Source organism: Aspergillus luchuensis, chromosome 6, assembly GCF_016861625.1.
Source record: "Aspergillus luchuensis IFO 4308 DNA, chromosome 6, nearly complete sequence".
NCBI lineage: Eukaryota > Fungi > Ascomycota > Eurotiomycetes > Eurotiales > Aspergillaceae > Aspergillus > Aspergillus luchuensis.
The window spans coordinates 1,409,640-1,429,185 of record NC_054854.1 but is presented as its reverse complement, the minus strand read 5'-3'; the positions used below and the strand labels follow the sequence as shown (position 1 = coordinate 1,429,185).

The window sequence follows — 19,546 nt, the reverse complement described above, 5'->3', positions numbered from 1 at the left end:
AGAGTAGCCGCGATAGTCGATTCCCCCATACACACAGCTGATATCATACTTACAGGGTCTACCCATCAAAGTGCAGCAGAAACCAGATTGTCAATCCCAAAGTCGAGTCTGCCGTTATACGAGTCCTACTTGCATTCTACACCATAATGTACATCCTAAGTTAGAAGGGCACATTACAAGCGTGCACATCATCCAGGTACACTACTGAGATAATTAACAACTTAGAAGATAACTTCCCCATCATCGATAGGGAATCGGCGATAAGACAGGCCCTAATATCCAACACTCCTGCCTAGAGCAACAACAATACCCGTTAGTGGGTGTCTCACCCTACCACCAATCACATCAACCCTGACCCTGCTATCAGTGCAGCGCACGGATTCCCAACCCGCTAGCCTAATGCAGGCTCGATAAGAGCGAAAACCTGGGGTAAAGTGGTAGGTACTCCTCTATCTCGGCATCGGCTGTTGTCGATCGGGGCCAGCCTTGCCGATACAGCCAATGATCGTGTTGGTGGGGGGGTGTTGCAGTTATGATATTGAGTTTCGTGCCAAGATATGGTTGATAGGATGCTGAGGGGGTTTGAATGATATCTGGGGGTGGGTGTTGGAATGTATTTAGGAGAGAATATGCGCGTGTTGGTATTCGCTTGAATACTGTCGTCTTTTCTCAACAGTATTATGGCGGACTTTACGACTGAAAAGAAGGAGGAGTGTGGTGGTGATCATGAAGCTGTGAAAACAAGTTTTGATAATGGGGTGATCGAGCTGGAATCGATGCCTCGGTTCTCTGCTGAGGCGGAGAAGAGGCTTGTGAGGAAGATTGATTTTCGGTATGTTATGCTTTGGATGTGGTTTATGGGAGTGGGAGGAGGGTTAATGGTGACCTAGGATTCTTCCTATCATGCTGGTTGCGTACATGATGTCGTTTGTGGATAAGCAGACGTTGAATTACTCTGCTATTATGGGTCTTCTGACGGACCTGAAGCTGCATGGGACGGAGTATAGTTGGACTTCGTCGATCTTTTACTTTGGGTATCTTGCGTTTAGGTATTTGATATAATGTGAAGCAGTCTAGCTTGAGTGATCAATTCTGATGAGGAGTATCCAGCTATCCTGCATCACTACTGCTTGTTAAGTTCCCTTTGGGGAAGTACTTAGCGTGCACATAGTACGTCTTCCTCTTCCTGATGCCACACACCACACGCTTACAGCTATAGTCTCTGCTGGGCCGTCGTCCTCGCATGTCATGCTGCTACCACGAATTTCACCGGACTCATGGTCGCCCGGTTCTTTCTAGGCTGCGCAGAAGCTAGTGTAACCCCGGGATTCGGCCTCCTTACATCTCTATGGTATCGCACGTCTGAACAACCGCTACGCCATGGGATCTGGTTCTGTGGAAATAGTTTGTCACTGGTGCTCGGTAATGCTATTGCCGTGGGTATCTGGCAGATTCAGGACAGTTTAGCATCATGGAAGGTAGAAGAACCCTTTCAGATACCCTGATTCTTGAAAACAAAGCTAATATTTAACAGTGGATGTTCATCATCTTCGGCATCGTCACTTTCCTCTGGGGTTTTCTAATGCTCCTCCGCCTGCCCGACTCACCCACAAATGCTTCCTTTCTAACAGACGAGGAGAGGGTCATTGCGCTGGCACGATTGAAGGCAAACAAAGCGGGGTACAAAAACAATAAGATCGAATGGGGCCAGGTTATGGAAGCATTTACAGACCCGAAGACATGGTTCCTGGCCGTATTTGTTCTGGGCTGCAATATTCCCAATGGTGGATATACGACGGTGAGTTACTTACCTTTATTAGGAGACTGCGCATTTAATCTGACGATACACAGTTCTCAGGCCTTATCCTCAAAGGCTTCGGATACGACACCGAACATACTCTGCTGCTAGGCATGCCTGGAGGATTCATCGTCTTCCTCATCATCTTGATATCGTATGCCCTACCACCTTTATCCCTCACCCAAATATGGACCTCATTTAACATTCTACAAATATATAGCTGCTTCACCTCGACCAAATTCGCCAACAGCCGCTGCATAACCTCCATCATACTCACCTGCGTCAGGTACATCCCCCCTCCCCTCCCAAACACACCCAACCCCAGCCCTGCATCCCCACTAACAAACGACAAAAGCATCCTAGGAACCGCCCTCGTCAACAGCACCAAACCCATCGCCTCCCGATACATCGGCCTCATCCTCATGAGTCTCTACTCCGTCAGCTTGCCCCTCTCCATGGCCATGATCAGCGCCAACATCGGCGGCATCACCAAGCGAGCCACCGTCAGCGCCATATACTTTATCATGTACTGCGTGGGGAATATTATCGGGCCGCAGCTGTTTTTCGAGAGTCAGGCGCCGAGGTATCAGGTGCGTTTGACCCATGACCAATAGAAATATACAGTACATGTGAAATGAACTAACATGAGTTGTTTGGTATATGCAGAGTGGCTTCATAGCTGTGTTTGTGTGTTTGGCCGTTGTGGTGGTGGACCTTGTGGCGTTTGTTGTGTACTTGAGGTGGGAGAATGCGAGGAGGGATAGATCGGGAATGGGGATGGGGGAAGGGGAGGAGAGGGAGGTGTTGGCTGATGTTACGGATTTGAAGAATCCGGGGTTTAGGTATGTTTATTGATATAGTAGGATTTTTAGGAGGTAAAGTGGGTTGGGGTGGGTATTTATGATGTGGATATCGAGTAATCCGGACGGAGTTACTGCGTTGATAATTTTGTTAAGATAAGTACTGAGCGAGGTGTGATAAGTCCCTGAGTAACTAAAGTAGTACTCTTCAAGTTTGAGATCGCTAAGAAATAACAAAATCCCTACTGTTGCTCACAAATCGCACGCTTGTTGTATATCGAAGGATTCCAACTTACTACCCCTCAACTACTATAGTTGAACATAGAACTTACTATCACACTATCTACACAAACACTCAAAATCCAGCAATCATCATGTCATGACAATCATTCATACTCAGTTCAATAGATAAACACAACGTCCATCATGACAGCAACCCATTTTTAAAAAAAAACCCGCCTACTCCTCCGCCTCGACCTCAAAATCCTCCTTCACCCTCCTTGCAAACTCATCATCCGTCACAATCTGGCACGCTACAACAGCCATCCCCGCCGCACAGGCCAGACAGCGCTGATGCGCTTCAGGTGAACCAGCACCGTTGGTGAAACCCGGGGTATGATTGACGCCGTCTGTGGGGATGGTGAAGAGGCCGTGAAATCCAGGGAGGGCGTAAGAGACGTTTCCTGTAAATTACCATCGTTAATCGATCTGAATCTAGGACTATGATGTGTATATTGTGGGTGGTTGACGTACCCATATCCGTCGACGCGCCAGTAAGTTTACCAGACTGGCCGGCATTATTCATCACCGTGTGATGACCCATAGCGCGCATAACAGAGACGTAGCTCTCGCAGATAGGATTATTGGTTTTGAGGTCGTCGTACGAGACACCCCTACCCACCACCATGCATTAGCATTCAGAGAAGCATTGAACGGAGGAGAACTGGCTGCTAACTCACCACTCAAACTCCACCCCACACCCCGTCGCCAACGCGGCCGCCTCGAAACACTTAACCACCTTCTCCGTCAGCGCCTTCAATCCCTTCTTCGTCGGCGAGCGAATATAATAATCCACTGATGCCGACATAGGAATCACATTCGGCCTATCTCCCCCACTAGCCACGACACCATGAATCCTCTGCGTGGGCAGAATCTGCTGCCTCAACAGCGAGATATTCACATACGCCGCGACCACCGCATCCAACGCATTCACGCCCTCCCACGGCGCTGCGGCCGCATGCGCCGGCTTGCCCGTGAAGGTCACGGTGACTTTGTCATTCGCTAGGAACCCACCGGGTAGTACGGTGGCCAAGCTGAGTAGCTCTGGATGGCCCGGGGCCATGGGGATAGGGTGGACCATTAGGCAGGCGTCGACGTCCTTGTAGGCGCCATTGTCGAGGAGACGGACTTTCCCGCCGCCGGATTCTTCGGCGGGGGTGCCGAGGAGGCGGATGGTGTAGTTGGAGTCCTCTGGGGCTTGGTGTTTGAGGGCTTCGCAGGTGGCGATGAAGGCGGCGATGGAGCTTGTTGCGATGAGGTTGTGGCCGCAGGCGTGGCCGATGTTGGGGAGGGCGTCGTATTCGGCGTTGAAGACGATGGTGCGGCCGCCGGTGGTGCTGCTGCCGTGGGTGTAGGTTACTTCGAAGGCGGTTGGGATGTCGTAGGCGGAGCGTTGGATGCGGTAGGATGGGTTGGTACGTTGGAGGGTCTCGAAGAGGGTGCAGATGTTGTCGTGGGCTTGGTGTTCTGTGTAGGCTAGTTCCGGGGTGGACCAGATCTGGGGTTGGTGGTTAGTAGGTATGTGAGGTATGGGTGGGTGTGTTGGGGCTTGCCTTCTTGTTGATGTCTTCTAATTCGGCGGCATGTTTGTGGAGGGCTTCTTCGACGCTGGCGATGAAGCGTTGTTGTGTTGCTTCGAGCTGCATGGTTGTGGCTGGTGTGTACTTAGTACTACTTAGGGTTGAATTGTATTTACTCAGGTGCTAGAGTTGGAGACTGGCATGTACGCGCATTTTATAGTTGGATCGTGCATGGTGGAGATGGCTCTCCGCATTGATTGCGGAGATCCGAGAGGGGGCTATCGGTATCTAATTGATAAGTGATAGCAAGGGACTTATCTACTACTACTACTAGACTATCTACTACTGCATTTGGTACTGTTGAAGCCATCACAATTGCCGATACCGAGGTCACATGACCGGTGCCGATGCAGCCAATCGGCGAGCGAGGCTCGGCAGGAACGGCGGCAGGAGGGAAAAGAGAGCATCGGTTGGCGATTCAATTCTCCGCATTTTCTCTTCCCCCCTCTCCTTTCGATGTCCTCCTGGTTGGTTTGTCTCGGCTCGGTGTCTCTAATGGCCCTGCTTTTGACCAGGTTACATGTCAAGTCTGACAGGACATTCCTCCCCGACAGGCACACCGCGAGTAAGTGGAGCAACGGCAAGCACGCGATAGAACCGATAGACGATGCATGGGCTCGGCAGGAGGACTCGGTCCAAGACCGGTAAGGATCCCCACCAGTTCTGTCTTACGCCAATTGTCTAGGTTTGCTTTTTTCGGTGTCTCTTTCTAAGAATGGTCGGACTTACTGCACCATAGGTTGTCGCACGTGTAGAATCCGCAAGGTCAAATGCGACGAAGAGAAACTATTCGTTCCTGGCCAGCAGGAGCCACAGTGCCGGCGTTGCACTGCGGCCCGGATCGTATGTGAGTGGAAGGGCGGCCCCATCCCCCGGGGTCCAGCTAAAAGACCCGGAAGAGACACTCGCCCGCTGGAAGCGCAGATGGTCTGTCAGCCTGTCCCGTCTCCTCCGCGTTCTTTATCGCCTACCGGTGGTGCTGGGAACAGCATCCAAGCGGCCAATTCCCTGGTTATATCGGACTTTGATCGCTCGTGCTTGAATTATCTTCAGGATTCTGCGCTGGTCGTGATCCTTGGTAAGCATTGGCCGTGGTCTACCGTGTCTTATGCATACCATAAAATTGCAGTTAAAGAACCCATGGTTATGAGCATGATGTTGGCGACGACGTCGAGTGAGATCAACCGGTCGCGTTTGTACGACCGGGACAAGACGGACGGACAATGTACCCTTGAGAGTCTGTCCGACATGGACAGTAGGTTGCACTATGGCCGGGCTCTCTCTGGTCTTCGGGAAGCGCTGAAACCAGACGTCAAGTCCCCGGCGCAGATCGAAGCCATCTTCATTACCTTGTGGATGATGATTGATTATGAGAACCGATTCGGCAGCGGGACTGCTGGAATTAATATTCACATCCGCGGGATTGAGAGTCTACTCTTCAATCATGTCGTCCCGTCACTCAAACAATTAGAGCCTCCAAATGTCGCAAATGCAGACACAAGTTCGCCGACCGCACTATGTAATGTCGCAGATGAGGCCCAGAGCATGAGCGCATGCGACAGCCCTGTGCTGCAAGAGACTGCGGATTTGTCCAAAGACAGACTTCGACATACAGCGGTCCCTCTTTTTCTGCTTTGGACTCTGTACTTTTTCACACCGGGCGCTTTGCTCTCTGGCCCAGGTGCTGCCAGGCTCGATGCCGACCTGTTCCGGTTTTTCATGCAAGACGAAGCAGGAAGTGCGGGTTTGAGTCTTTCTGAGCTGTATAGGATTGGCAGACAGTCCCCGTCTCGATTCTGGGGCGATTCCTACCCCACCACCGCCCAATTGGATGATATGGAGAATATGCCGGGGCTATCGTTGTATCATCGAAGTCATGTACTGCAATTCAAGATCACGGAGTTATTTCGGCAAGGAAATCCTGCAATCAAGTCGGGCCTTGAGATTATTAAAGAACTCAACGTGTTATCTGATGTAAGTATCCGTCCCATCCTCGCAGATGACCTGTCATGTCTGCACATGGATGGGCGACAGCGACTAATCCGTTGATCAGGAATTCGATACCTTGTTGAGTTCCGCCAAGTCTGCGCCCTCGTGTGAAGTCGTGGGTGACGGACGTCGCGTGATGGAAACGATCTTTTGGGCAGCCATTACTTATTACGGCACAATCGTGTACTTTCATCTGTGCTTCAAAGACACCCTAGCCAAAGGACTGCAGGGTGCGGGGATGATGGCCCTGCATGATGCCGTTTCCCAGGTTCTGGAACTTTCTTTGAAGCTACATCGCAGCAGACCGCACTTGATGGTGCGCATCACGTGGCCTCTCTTCATCGCGGGGATTGCCACGTCTGACAGGATATACCAAGACTGGGTGTCGTTTCGGCTGCGTGAGCTTGGTCGCTATGGGCTCAACTACAGCCGAGTCAGCGCACGATTTGACGAGATTATCCAAGGAGGCGACCCATTTGCGCACGGACGAAGGCCATTGTGCGCACAGTAGTGCACTCGGTTAGACGTTGAAGTGAGTTGATAGGATGTCTGCATCCCAGTGGCAACGATGATAAGGCTAGAATAGCTCAGGGATCTGCCTGACGAGTGTTCTAGAAAATTTCGGGAAGAGGATCCTAGCCAAATCATGGGGTCTTTTCCGACTGCCAACATATGCTACGCTCTAGCCATGCAGCTAGTGGTCGTACATTATCGCACTCATCAGGGCCTGCCATGCACAACGATTATGCTTGGTTCTGAAGGTGACATCGTGGTCATGGTGACGACCCTGCTCAATCGAGTCAAATGGACTTGGACGGACTTAGAGTTTACCAACCATAGTACTAGTCTTGGCAAAAGATATACGCGGGAACAAAGACTTTCCATTGTGGTCACTGACTATCTGCAATGTTGTAGCGGGCTATTCGCTGAAATATGATGTCTGACAAATTGGGCATTTATACTGATGGTATTCGAACCATGACGCGAGACAGGACGCATGGAAGACATGGTGGCAACGGTTGAGGACCAGGATGTTTCTCCTCCCAGACATTCGATCGGCCTCCATCGTATCATGCAGGCTGGGCTCGTCATGGGGTGATGGTGCGACCCAGGCCGGCTCGGGAAAAGGAAGGGTATCTTGGGACGCTGCTAGGGTTGACAGACAGATGGGACTACCAAGGAAGCCATGCATCAGTTCTATGGAACGCAAGTCCGGCCAAGACCGCTACCAGCAATGTGTCCCCGCATCTCGGCCAAGCGTTGGCGCCACCCAAAGGAGAACAGCCTTACCAGGATTCCTGAGCGTATAACCGATCCTCGCAGCTCGCGTGTGTCTGCTCGTCCAGCCATCGATCGACCGATACCTGCCGCATTATGCCGCCATCGGTGAGGTTGCGGAGTTCGCTACTGCGTCTGGCAGTTGCTCGTCGACGATGATGGTACAGCACGATACTGTCAGGTTAGATACATCCAAACAATGGAATTCAACCAGCATGCAGCATCCTCCACCAGGCATGCATGCAGCAGTTGAGCCTCCAATAGAGGACACTGGAACACTAGAACTCACAATGGGATCGTACTCAAGGCCGCAAACAAGACCACTGCACCCACAATCACACCCACTATGCCGGTGTGGTGCGTATCCCCAGCCATCGGAAGTATACGGAGGAACAACAACAAAGATAAGATCGATAGGTCAACTGCGCTCAGGAGATGACGCGTCGGATAAATCGGCTCGAAGCCAGCGACTCACTCCTCACGACAGCTTCCAAAGCAGCATCAGCAGCGTCAGCAGGGGTAAGGTGGTGGGGATGGTTGCATGGGGGGATACTGGGAATGGGATCCATCACCGGCGGGGGAATTGGGGCAGGTCTCCGAGGACAGAGACGGCTGCATTTAAAGTTGAGCCAGCGAGTGGCCCTCAGACCCCCGCGCAGCAGCACGCCAAGGCCACCGGACAGTCACCCTGCGGTGCAGTCTGTATTATTGCCTCAGGAGGCGCCAAGTCTCCGCGCTCCGGAACACCTTGGCGTTTCCGCTGGGGCCACTGGGCCTCTGCACCAATCATATCGCTCGAACTCGGGTCTCGATGCTCGTACTGGCTCACGTGGCGGAATGCTGTGGTCGTATGCGTCATAATCCCGAAAGAGGCGAGACTCGCCGACTTCGCGCCCAAGGTTGGCGCCAAGGCATCGCTTCCGGGGGTTCTGTGATTGGCGCTTGGCGGGCTGGGCAGTTCTGCTCGGCCTTGGGTGTCTATACTCTATGCCAAGACTACTTCCAGGTCCGGCGATACAGAAACACTTATAAGAAGGATGAATCCCCCGGGATCATGTCAAAGAGAAAGTTTAGAATTGGAAATAAGCAAGAATCAGGATCTAGAAGAGATCAGATCAGATCAATTCACTGCTTCGCCTCACGTGTATGGACTCTCATTCCATAGAGGATACATTCTACATGACACCTCCGTGATTTCCTACCTTTAGTAGAGAAACCCCAAGCATTACACACAGACACAGAAACAACACACACAGATACCCCAATATGGGCACTGAGAAACAGTCTCAGACTGCCTCCACCCCCTCCTACTCTCCCCTCTCCGCACCCGCCCACACCCTTCCCTATGCTTCCGTCTTGCAAGAGCTGTCTGTCAACTCAGAAGAAGGTCTCAGCACCCAGGAAGCAAAGTCCCGCCTTCAGAAATGGGGACCCAACGAACTCGAAGGGGATGAGGGCATCTCCCTCGCGAAGATTATCATCCGCCAGGTAGCAAACGCAATGATGCTGGTAAGTTGCCCAACCTTTACCATCATGCCTCCATCTCGCTAACATGATCTACTATTCAGGTCCTCATCATCGCCATGGCCGTCAGTTTCGGCATTGAATCTTGGATCGAAGGCGGAGTCATCGGGGCCGTTATCGCCCTGAACATCATCGTAGGCGTCTACCAGGACTACGCGGCCGAGAAGACCATGGACTCGCTACGCGGCCTCAGTTCACCCACAGGAGTCGTCACTCGTGACGGCAAGACGGGCACCATCCCCGCCATGGAGATCGTTGTGGGTGATATGGTCGATTTGAAAGTGGGAGATACAGTTCCGGCTGATTTACGGTATGCGTCATACATTTGCCACTCCATTGATACATTCATAATGAGATAATGATCTAACACCAAATAGACTAGTGGAGACGATGAACTTTGAAACAGACGAAGCCCTTCTTACTGGCGAATCCCTCCCCGTTACCAAATCATCTACTACTACCTTCCCCGCTGACACTGGACCCGGCGACCGTCTCAACATCGCCTACAGCTCCTCCACCGTCACCCGGGGCCGCGCGCGCGGCGTGGTGATCAGCACTGGCATGAAAACCGAGATCGGTGCGATTGCCGCGGCACTCCGGGAGAATGGCAACCAGCGGCGCCGGCCTGTCCGTCGCGGTCCTCAAGGCGAGACCAAGAAGCGGTGGTACGTGGTGGCTTGGACATTGACATGCACAGATGCAGTGGGTCGGTTCCTGGGAATCAACGTGGGGACACCACTTCAGCGGAAATTGAGTAAATTGGCGCTACTGTTGTTTGGAATTGCAGTAGTATTCGCAATCATTGTGATGGGCGCCAATGACATGCGCGATGACAAGGAAGTGATCATCTACGCAGTTGCTACCGGATTGGCCATGATCCCTGCTTGTCTCGTAGTCGTGTTGACGGTCACCATGGCCATGGGCACGAAGCAGATGGTCGAGAGGAACGTGATTGTGCGGAAGATGGATTCACTCGAGGCATTGGGCGCCGTGTCGAACATCTGCTCCGACAAGACGGGCACCCTCACCCAAGGACGCATGGTGGCTAAGAAGGCCTGGGTTCCGGGGCTGGGCACAGTCTCAGTCGGAGTCTCCCGTGACCCATTGGACCCGTATGACGGCGAGCTCAAGGTCATCGACGCCATGCCGGGAGAAGGGGAAAGCGAAGGCGACACCAAGACGCCGCAAGATATAGTGACAAACAGTGCCCTGCTGCAGCGCTATCTGGACGTCGCAGCCATGGCGAACCTGGCCCATGTGCACCGCTCTGAAGAAAACGGACAATGGCAGGCCCGTGGCGAGCCCACCGACATCGCCATCCAGGTCTTCGCCGCGCGCTTCGACTGGGGCCGTGAAAGATGGACCGCTGGTGACAAGCCCGTCTGGACACAGCAGGCCGAGTACCCCTTCGACTCGACCATCAAAAAGATGTCTGTTATCTTCCGCCGCGACGACACCGACGTGATCTTCACCAAGGGTGCTGTGGAACGCGTCCTCGAAGCCTGCACATCCATCGTCTGGACCACAGACACCTCTGAACCCGTGCCCCTAACCGACGACATCCGCAACACCATCCTCCAAAACATGGAAGCACTGGCACGCGAAGGCCTGCGTGTACTCGCACTCGCCCACCGCACCAGCTCCTCCACCTTCACCGACGTCCCACCCCGGGACACCGTCGAACAAGACCTCACCTTCGCCGGGCTGATCGGACTCTACGACCCCCCTCGCCCGGAGACCGCCGGAGCCATCGAAGAATGCCACCGTGCCGGCATCTCCGTGCACATGGTAACCGGCGACCACCCAGGCACCGCCCGAGCCATCGCCGCCCAAGTCGGCATCATCCCGGCCAACGCACAGCTCCTTTCGCGCGACGTGGCCGACAACCTCGTCATGACAGCCAGTCAATTCGACTCCCTCAGCGAGTCCGAAATTGACGCTCTACCAACCCTCCCCGCCGTGATCGCGCGCTGTGCCCCACACACCAAAGTGCGGATGATCGAGGCATTGCACCGCCGCGGCCGGTACGCCGCGATGACAGGCGACGGAGTGAACGACTCGCCGTCGCTGAAGCGGGCAGACGTTGGAATCGCAATGGGCCAAGCAGGCAGCGACGTGGCGAAAGATGCATCGGAGCTGGTCCTAACAGACGACAACTTTGCAAGCATCATCAACGGTATCGAAGAGGGCCGTCGCATCTTCGACAATATCCAGAAATTCGTACTGCATCTACTCGCCGAGAACGTAGGGTTAGCGCTAACCCTACTGATCGGACTGGTCTTCAAAGACGAGAACGGCCAGAGTGTGTTCCCTATCGCCCCGGTGGAAATCCTCTGGATTATCATGATTACATCTGGTCTGCCTGATATCGGACTGGGAATGGAGATGGCGGCGAGTGACGTGATGGATAGACCGCCGCAGAGTGTATGCCGTCCCCTTCTTTTGATCTCCTATCCTATCATACCATACAATAACTAACAAATGAATGATGGTAATAGAAAAACGGCATCTTCACTCCGGAAATCATCATCGACACCCTCGTCTACGGCATCTGGATGGCCGCCCTCTGCCTCAGCGCCTTCACCCTCGTCCTCTTCGCCTGGGGCGACGGCAACCTCGCAACAGAATGCAACAGCAGCTACTCGACATCCTGTGACACGGTCTTCCGTGCCCGCGCCACCACCTTCGTCTGCATGACCTGGTTCGCGCTGCTTCTGGCCTGGGAGATGATGCATTTGCGACGCAGTCTGTTCAATATGCATGATTCTTCTACCCCTACCTCTACCTCAAACTCCAAGCCTAGAACTAAATACACAGGCTGGCTCTCCGACATCTACCGCAACAAGTACCTCTTCTGGGGCATTGTGATCGGATTCGTGCTTACGTTTCCCGTCCTGTATATCCCTGTCATTAATGATGTGGTGTTTAAGCATATTGGGATTGGGTGGGAGTGGGGGGTTGTGTTTGTCGAGGCGGGGCTGTTCTTGGGCGGTGTCGAGGGGTGGAAGTGGGTTAAGAGAGTTTTTGTGAGGAGGTGGGCGGCGAAGAGGGGGGATGAGAGGAATACTATTCAGGGGGTTGGTGGGAGTGGGAGGAATGGGGTGGATGAGGAGAAGGGGGCTGGGGGGTTTAGTCGGTTTACGACGTTGAGTCGGGAGGAGGGGGTGTTGGGATTGAAGAAGATTTAATTGATAGATTATGTTTGCTTGTGTTGGGGATGATGGTTATAGACTTATTTTATTTGATTGATTATTAGAGATGAATTGATTTACATAGGTTGATTGTTGTGATTGAGAGTGTAGTACTGGTTTTTTTAAAGACGGATTTCAAGATCATTCAATTCATATATCGTAGGATGGCTATACTAATGCCCCAGATTCTGAGGAGCAGCAGTGGCCGGTCCCTCTGGAGTAACATACGCCTATTACATCTAGTTAGTAATGACCGATCAAGGATAACTAACGGGAAACATACCTTGGACATTCCACCATCCACAACAAAGTCACTACCATTGACGAAACTGCTCTCGTCACTAGCCAAAAACACCACGGCATGAGCCTGCTCAATAGCCTCTCCGAACCGACCAGTAGGGAAGTGCACCTCCCGCCGGAAGCGCTTGGGCTTGTCGTCACCCAGCCAATCTTGCAAGAGGGGAGTGCTACGAACATGTCAGTAACCACACCAGCATCAAGAACAAAGAATAAGGAAGACTAACTTCAACGGCGCCGGACACAGCGCATTGAACCGGAATCCCTCCCTCGCATGCACAATAGCCAATTCGCGCGTCAACGCCAACACAGCACCCTTACTAGCCGTGTATGCCAACTGCGGCGTAGCACTTCCCACCAAGGCGACCACACTCGCCGTGTTGATGATGCTGCCCTTGGTCTTCTTGTGACGACGCAGACTCAGCACAGCATGCTTACATCCGAACCACACACCCTTGACGTTGATGTTATGCGTCAGATCCCAGATCTTCTCGGGGGTGTCGATGGCGTCGGCATCGTCGGCGTGCATGATGCCCGCGTTGTTGAAGATGACGTCGGTGCCGCCCCAGCTGTCCTGGGACTCGACCATGGCTTGTACGTCGGATTCCTTGGAGACGTCGCATTTGATGGTCTCAACGCGGGGAGCGGTAGGAACGACTTCTTTGATCTTGGCGAGGGCTTTCTCGAGGGCGGGGGCCGAGATGTCGGCCATTAGGATGTTGGCGCCTTCGCGGGCGAAGAGGATGCTGGTTTCGAGGCCGATGCCGCTGGGTTGGTCAGTAAGATGGTCGATAGAGATATTGAGGGTTCAGAAGCATGTAGCTTACCCAGCTGCACCGGTAATGATGGCATTCTTGCCTTGGAGACGACCTCTTGGAGCGGATGCCATGATTCTGGGGTTATGTTAGTTGTGATGGTGGATAGTGGGGATGGTGCGGGGTAGAGTGGATGGCAGTGTGGGTGACTATATGGGATTGGCATACCTTGAAATATCCCTAAGATATATGGAGTAGACTCAATTAAGGATAGAGACGATTGAGGAAGTACCAGCTCGGACAAGGAGAATAACGCTGAAGAAGTGAGTAGAGGGAGATATGCAAGAGAAGCAGGGATGATGAAGCAGGAATGCGGGACAGTGGAGCCCGCTTATCTAATGGCGATCCCGATAAGGCAGGCAGCTGTCAGGCACGCAGGCCACCATGCACACTGCATCTGCTCGTGTGCCGGTTTGATATTGGTTGAACTATTCATCATTCATTGTAAATCAACCTCTGTATCTGTCACCATTGGATAAGACAGATGATAAGGGCTGCAAACATCCCAATCACTTTGGCTTCAAGTATCGGCATGGCGGGCCCCGTGACGGTCCTCCGACTGATAAGCAGCGGTGGCTGACGTCCTTGCGTCCCGCTCGCCTCCTCACCGTCATTCCCCTCATCCCCCCCCAATTTCACTGCTGGTCAGTTCTCTCCACGAGCAGTATATCCTCAATCTGCTCGTGTCATAACCCGATCACCATCATGTCCTCTACCACCCCACCCTACGAAGTCACCCTCGAGAACGTCGCCCATGTCCTCCAGAATGACACCCGGGTCAAGCTGGCCGGTGTTGACGTCGATGGCATGCTCCGCGGCAAGCTCGTCTCCAAGAAGAAGTTCCTCTCCATCGTAGCTGATGGCTTCGGCTTCTGCTCCGTCATCTTTGGCTGGGATATGCATGACCGCACATACTTCAAGGAATTGACCATCAGCAACAAAGAGAACGGGTACCGCGATCTCGTGGCAGTTCCGGATCTAAGCAGTTTCCGTCGCATTCCATGGGAGAACAATGTACCATTTTTCCTGGTCAGCTTTTTGGATCCCGATACGAATGAGCCGGTCTGTGCTTGTCCGCGGGGGCTATTAAAGTCCGCTCTGGGGAAGGCGGAGGCTGCGGGGTATCGTGCCATGGCGGGGGGTAAGCGCTTTCGTCATCTTCTTCTTGAGACTCGCTGACGGTTTCCCAGCGGAGTATGAGTTCTATCAGTTCCGCGCGCCAGGAGCACACTCGAACCCCGAGCGCAATGCATCGGCTACGGCAACCTTTCTTAAGGAGAACCCCGTCGAGTCACTTCCTCCGCTGACGGAGGGCATGTTCGGGTACAGTCTGACCCGTCCCATCCACAACCAAGACTACTATTATGGAGTGTTCGACGCGTGCGAGCAGTTCAATTGTGAAATCGAGGGTTGGCATACAGAGAGCGGTCCCGGTGTTTATGAGGCGGTAGGTTGCATTGGGTGACGTTATGGTCCCTGCTGATGGTAGCAGGCACTACAGTTCGGAGAGGCCAAAGAGATGGCGGACAAAGCTGGTCTATTCAAGTGAGTGACTTCGAGCTACAAAAGATCAAACTGACTGTGCCAGATACGTCGTCAAGTCGATCGGCACCAAGCACGGCATCACACCCACCTTTATGGCCAAGCCACGCGAGGGTTTACCCGGGAATAGCGGACACATGCACATCTCACTGGTCTCGAGCGATGGGAAGAATGCGTTCATCCGCGACACGCCCGACCCAAATCCGCCATATCCCGATGTGGCTTATCTCTCCGATCTAGGGCGACATTTCCTAGCCGGGGTTCTCACTGGTCTTCCTGACATCATGCCAATGTTTGCACCCACGGTGAACTCTTACAAGCGGCTGGTGGAGAACTTCTGGGCGCCGGTTACGGTCTCCTGGGGACTGGAGCATCGGGCGGCCTCGATTCGGCTTATCACCCCACCTACGGCGAGCGCAAAAGCAACCCGGCTGGAGGTGCGTGTACCTGGGGCTGACGCAAACCCGCATTTTGTTCTAGCAGCAGTTGTCGCGTTGGGGTGGCGGGGTGTGGAGAAGAAGCTGGAGTTTCCGGTTCCGCCGCTGTCCAAGGGCGAGGATATGGGCGGGGCAAGCGACAAGGGGGTCCGATTAGCCAAATCGCTGCGGGAAGCCACGACGGCGTTCATGCGCAAAGACAGTGTCGCACGGGAGGTCTTTGGCGATGCGTTTGTGGAGCATTTTGGGGGCACGCGGGAGCACGAAGTGCGCTTGTGGGAGGAGGCCGTCACGGATTGGTGAGTGGCGGAGCTGGCTGCAGTAAGATGATGATACTGACTATTGATAGGGAGGTCCGACGGTATATTGAGACGGTGTAACCGGATAGACGGAGCTGCGTGTACAGGCCAGCAGCTGGCAGATTAGAAGCCCGTGTTACCTTGTTATTTTTTGCTTCCCTGTTTTGCCCAGACTGGCCCAGATCGGACGGTACAGATTGGCTGCAGAGGAATCCGTGACAACCCGAGCTGGAGCTGGGGTCGGGAGAGCAGCGGGAGTTAGAGTTGACAGCGATCACATGCGTTCACATGTGGAAGAGATGACTGGATGTACTTTTTGATCCTTGTTTCATAGTAGGCGTATGGCATGTGCGTAGCGAATGGAATGAGCATACATAGAGTAGCTGTGGCATTCTCATCATGTTCGAATTTTTTGCAGCCATGAGTGAGTCACTGAAGCAATGATACAGCTCCACCGCATCAGAAAAGCACCGTATCACAATCGGGACAAGTCGGTCGAGTGTAGGCGATGGCCGGACCGCAGGAAGCTTGCTCCAGGACGGACGGAGGAGAGGAGCAGTACAGGGCAGCAGGATGGCGGCGAACCGCGGTTGGGAGGAAGGCTCTCGGGCCTGCGGGGAGTTTAGGAGCTTAGGAGCTTATCAACATCCTCGGTTGACTGCGTGAGTGGCTACTGGAGTGGACAATGCAGTGTTGGTGTATCTGGGCAGCTGCAACAGAGCCAGCAAGTACCGACCCACGTCGGGAATCATCTCGAGACCTTCCAGGATAGTATCGTTAATATAGTGGTCACTACAGAGAGTATCGTACTCGAATGTATCGAGTAAGAAGTAATCGGCCTGAACGATAAGCCGCAAGTCGGAATCGGTAGCCGGCGTGCCCCGCCCGTTATCGGCCGAATCGCAGCTGGGTTTTCCGCGGGAAAGTCACGTGGAATGGAAGCTCTGGAGCAAGCCCTCATTTTGGGTTCAATCCAGCTTATCGGGACTCCCCAATGGACCGCGGTTAGTGAAGTGAATGGTGGGACTGACGTAGTCGCTGTGTAGAACATATATTCTCTTGCTCTCCCTCCACCTCTGGTAGCTTATAATAGTGCTGGTTGTTCTTGAAAGTCTTCTTCGCTACTTCCTTCTTCATATCATATCATTTCATCTCCAGTATTTCTATCCTGCCGGTCCGGATAGTATCTAGTATACCCTCCCCCCTCATATACTTCCCGATAAGATAAAGACTCTCAATCCCATCCTCCACCATGGTGCAAGTCGACACCCAACTCAAGGACGTCGTCATCCTCGGCAATGTGAGCTCGGAAGCTCGCAAGATCCTCACCAAGGACGCCTGTGCCTTCCTCGCCATCCTCCACCGCACCTTCAACCCTACTCGCAAGGCCCTCCTCCAGCGCCGTATCGACCGCCAGGCCGAGATTGACAAGGGCCACCTCCCCGACTTCCTGCCCGAGACAAAGCACATTCGTGAGAACGATGCCTGGAAGGGTGCTCCCCCGGCTCCGGGTCTCGTCGACCGCCGTGTGGAAATCACCGGTCCCACAGATCGCAAGATGGTTGTCAACGCGTTGAACTCGGATGTCTGGACTTACATGGCTGATTTTGAGGGTATGCCCTTCCTTTCCCCGAAGTATACGAGAGAGAATAGCATCTAAAAACAAACAGATTCCAGCGCTCCCACCTGGGAAAACATGATCAACGGCCAAGTCAACCTCTACGACGCCATCCGTCGCCAAGTCGACTTCACACAGGGTGGTAAGGAATACAAGCTGCGGACAGACCGCGTGCTCCCCACTCTGATTGCTCGCGCTCGTGGCTGGCACCTCGACGAGAAGCACTTCACTGTCGACGGCACCCCCATCTCCGGCAGTCTGTTCGACTTTGGTCTGTACTTCTACCACAATGCCAAGGAGCTCGTTGCCCGCGGGTTCGGCCCGTACTTCTACCTCCCCAAGATGGAGTCGCACCTCGAGGCACGTCTGTGGAACGACGTCTTCAACCTGGCTCAGGACTACATTGGCATGCCGCGCGGAACGATCCGTGGTACCGTGCTGATCGAGACCATCTCGGCGGCATTTGAGATGGATGAGATCATCTACGAGTTGCGTGAACACAGCTCTGGATTGAACTGTGGTCGCTGGGATTACATCTTCTCCTTCATCAAGAAGTTCCGCAAGCACCCCAACTTTGTGCTTCCGGACCGCTCGGATGTTACTATGACCGTGCCATTTATGGATGCGTATGTGAAGTTGTTGATTAAGACTTGCCACCGCAGAGGAGTTCATGCTATGGTACATCCACCCCCATTAATCTCAAGATTTTATATAAAGATGATACTAATAATACTGCAGGGAGGCATGGCCGCTCAAATCCCCATCAAGAACGACCCCGCCGCCAACGACAAGGCCATGGAGAGCGTGCGCGCCGACAAGCTGCGTGAAGTGCGCGCCGGCCACGACGGCACCTGGGTTGCCCACCCTGCTCTGGCCTCCATCGCCTCGGAGATCTTCAACACCTACATGCCCACCCCCAACCAGCTGTTCGTCCGTCGTGAGGACGTCCACATCACCGCCAACGATCTCCTGAACACCAACGTCCCCGGCAAGATCACCGAGGACGGCATCCGCAAGAACCTGAACATCGGTCTGTCCTACATGGAGGGATGGCTCCGCGGTGTGGGCTGCATTCCCATCAACTTCCTGATGGTACGCCTCAATCTCTTCCCTATTTCTCACGCACATTATGGGTTGTATACTAACAAAGGAACAGGAGGACGCCGCCACCGCCGAAGTCTCCCGCAGTCAGCTCTGGCAATGGACACACCACGGCATCACCACCTCCGACGGCAAGAAGGTCGACAAGGCATACGCTCTGCGTCTCCTGCAGGAGCAGGCTGATAGTCTGGCCGCCAAGGGTCCCCAGGGCAACAAGTTCCAGCTCGCGGCGCGGTACTTTGCCGGCCAGGTGACGGGCGAGGACTATGCCGATTTCCTCACGAGTTTGTTGTACAATGAGATTTCGTCGGCGGGCAAGGCCGAGCCGGCTGCTAAGCTGTGAGCTGAGTAGCTAGCTAGCTTGCTTGCTTGCAGTTGACTTCGGACGTAATGGTGTTACGATATGTTTATGGCATGGGTTTTAATTGTTCATATTATTAGGATGGATGGGTTTGATAGGCTGGACTTATTATCATTGCTCTTGCGATTGTTACTATGACATTACACATATTGAATGGATGAATGCATGTCCTCTAGGATTATCAGATTATCATCAACGCTTACATTGAATTACTTCACATACCTTGGGACCGAGATACAACTATGAATAATGTAGCGTTGAGTCCTATTCGGTTCAGCTGTTGACATGTTAGTACGGTCTCTAGACCAATATACTTGAAGAGGATATATACAGACTTCATCGGTATCGATTAACATAAGTTACTGCTACTTTAAAATTACCATGTTACATGTCCTGTCTTTCTAATATCTCAGTTATCAAGCAAGAGTCATTGCATTCCTGAGTAGCAAGATATGTAAAACCATATGATTCATGATTATTGATATTTAATGAGAGGAAGAGGAGGAAAAGGAGGCGACTTTAGCTGGATCCAATCGTGTGACAACAACTGAGAGCAAGATACTGATACTAGGTGCAATTTCTGACCAAAACATAGGTGAATCCCTACAGATTAAATTGAGAATTACATATCGCATCA

General features: G+C 53.1%; 8 protein-coding genes across 8 annotated transcripts; 5 read left to right on the top strand and 3 right to left on the bottom strand.

Moving 5' to 3' along the window:
• Positions 1–680: 680 nt before the first annotated feature.
• Positions 681–2,653, top strand: AKAW2_60518A (putative MFS allantoate transporter; the record flags this gene model as incomplete). The annotated part of the gene is made up of 9 exons (XM_041692652.1): positions 681–832; positions 891–1,049; positions 1,111–1,170; positions 1,220–1,478; positions 1,535–1,798; positions 1,852–1,952; positions 2,019–2,084; positions 2,154–2,388; positions 2,465–2,653. 9 exons carry the CDS (start codon positions 681–683, stop codon positions 2,651–2,653), a joined length of 1,485 nt encoding a protein of 494 aa, XP_041546016.1.
• Positions 2,654–3,057: 404 nt separating this feature from the next.
• AKAW2_60517S (M20 family metallopeptidase) lies at positions 3,058–4,523 on the bottom strand (the record flags this gene model as incomplete). Its single annotated transcript, XM_041692651.1, has 4 exons — positions 3,058–3,281; positions 3,352–3,491; positions 3,558–4,375; positions 4,431–4,523. 4 exons carry the CDS (start codon positions 4,521–4,523, stop codon positions 3,058–3,060), a joined length of 1,275 nt encoding a protein of 424 aa, XP_041546015.1.
• Positions 4,524–5,064: 541 nt separating this feature from the next.
• Positions 5,065–6,957, top strand: AKAW2_60516A (uncharacterized protein; the record flags this gene model as incomplete). Its single annotated transcript, XM_041692650.1, has 3 exons — positions 5,065–5,101; positions 5,197–6,431; positions 6,511–6,957. The coding sequence occupies 3 exons, from the start codon at positions 5,065–5,067 to the stop codon at positions 6,955–6,957; spliced, it is 1,719 nt and encodes a 572-aa protein (XP_041546014.1).
• Positions 6,958–8,367: 1,410 nt separating this feature from the next.
• AKAW2_60515S (uncharacterized protein) lies at positions 8,368–8,583 on the bottom strand (the record flags this gene model as incomplete). The annotated part of the gene is made up of 1 exon (XM_041692649.1): positions 8,368–8,583. The coding sequence occupies one exon, from the start codon at positions 8,581–8,583 to the stop codon at positions 8,368–8,370; it is 216 nt and encodes a 71-aa protein (XP_041546013.1).
• A 407-nt stretch (positions 8,584–8,990) lies between these two features.
• On the top strand, positions 8,991–12,436 carry AKAW2_60514A (uncharacterized protein; the record flags this gene model as incomplete). Its single annotated transcript, XM_041692648.1, has 4 exons — positions 8,991–9,233; positions 9,293–9,558; positions 9,626–11,672; positions 11,747–12,436. 4 exons carry the CDS (start codon positions 8,991–8,993, stop codon positions 12,434–12,436), a joined length of 3,246 nt encoding a protein of 1,081 aa, XP_041546012.1.
• Positions 12,437–12,612: 176 nt separating this feature from the next.
• Positions 12,613–13,625, bottom strand: AKAW2_60513S (putative short-chain dehydrogenase/reductase family protein; the record flags this gene model as incomplete). Its single annotated transcript, XM_041692647.1, has 4 exons — positions 12,613–12,669; positions 12,723–12,906; positions 12,964–13,503; positions 13,564–13,625. The coding sequence occupies 4 exons, from the start codon at positions 13,623–13,625 to the stop codon at positions 12,613–12,615; spliced, it is 843 nt and encodes a 280-aa protein (XP_041546011.1).
• A 631-nt stretch (positions 13,626–14,256) lies between these two features.
• On the top strand, positions 14,257–15,910 carry AKAW2_60512A (glutamine synthetase family protein; the record flags this gene model as incomplete). The annotated part of the gene is made up of 5 exons (XM_041692646.1): positions 14,257–14,692; positions 14,742–14,998; positions 15,044–15,096; positions 15,140–15,829; positions 15,880–15,910. 5 exons carry the CDS (start codon positions 14,257–14,259, stop codon positions 15,908–15,910), a joined length of 1,467 nt encoding a protein of 488 aa, XP_041546010.1.
• Positions 15,911–17,081: 1,171 nt separating this feature from the next.
• Positions 17,082–18,891, top strand: AKAW2_60511A (malate synthase; the record flags this gene model as incomplete). The annotated part of the gene is made up of 4 exons (XM_041692644.1): positions 17,082–17,442; positions 17,500–18,125; positions 18,186–18,539; positions 18,604–18,891. The coding sequence occupies 4 exons, from the start codon at positions 17,082–17,084 to the stop codon at positions 18,889–18,891; spliced, it is 1,629 nt and encodes a 542-aa protein (XP_041546009.1).
• Between the last annotated feature and the right edge of the window lie 655 nt (positions 18,892–19,546).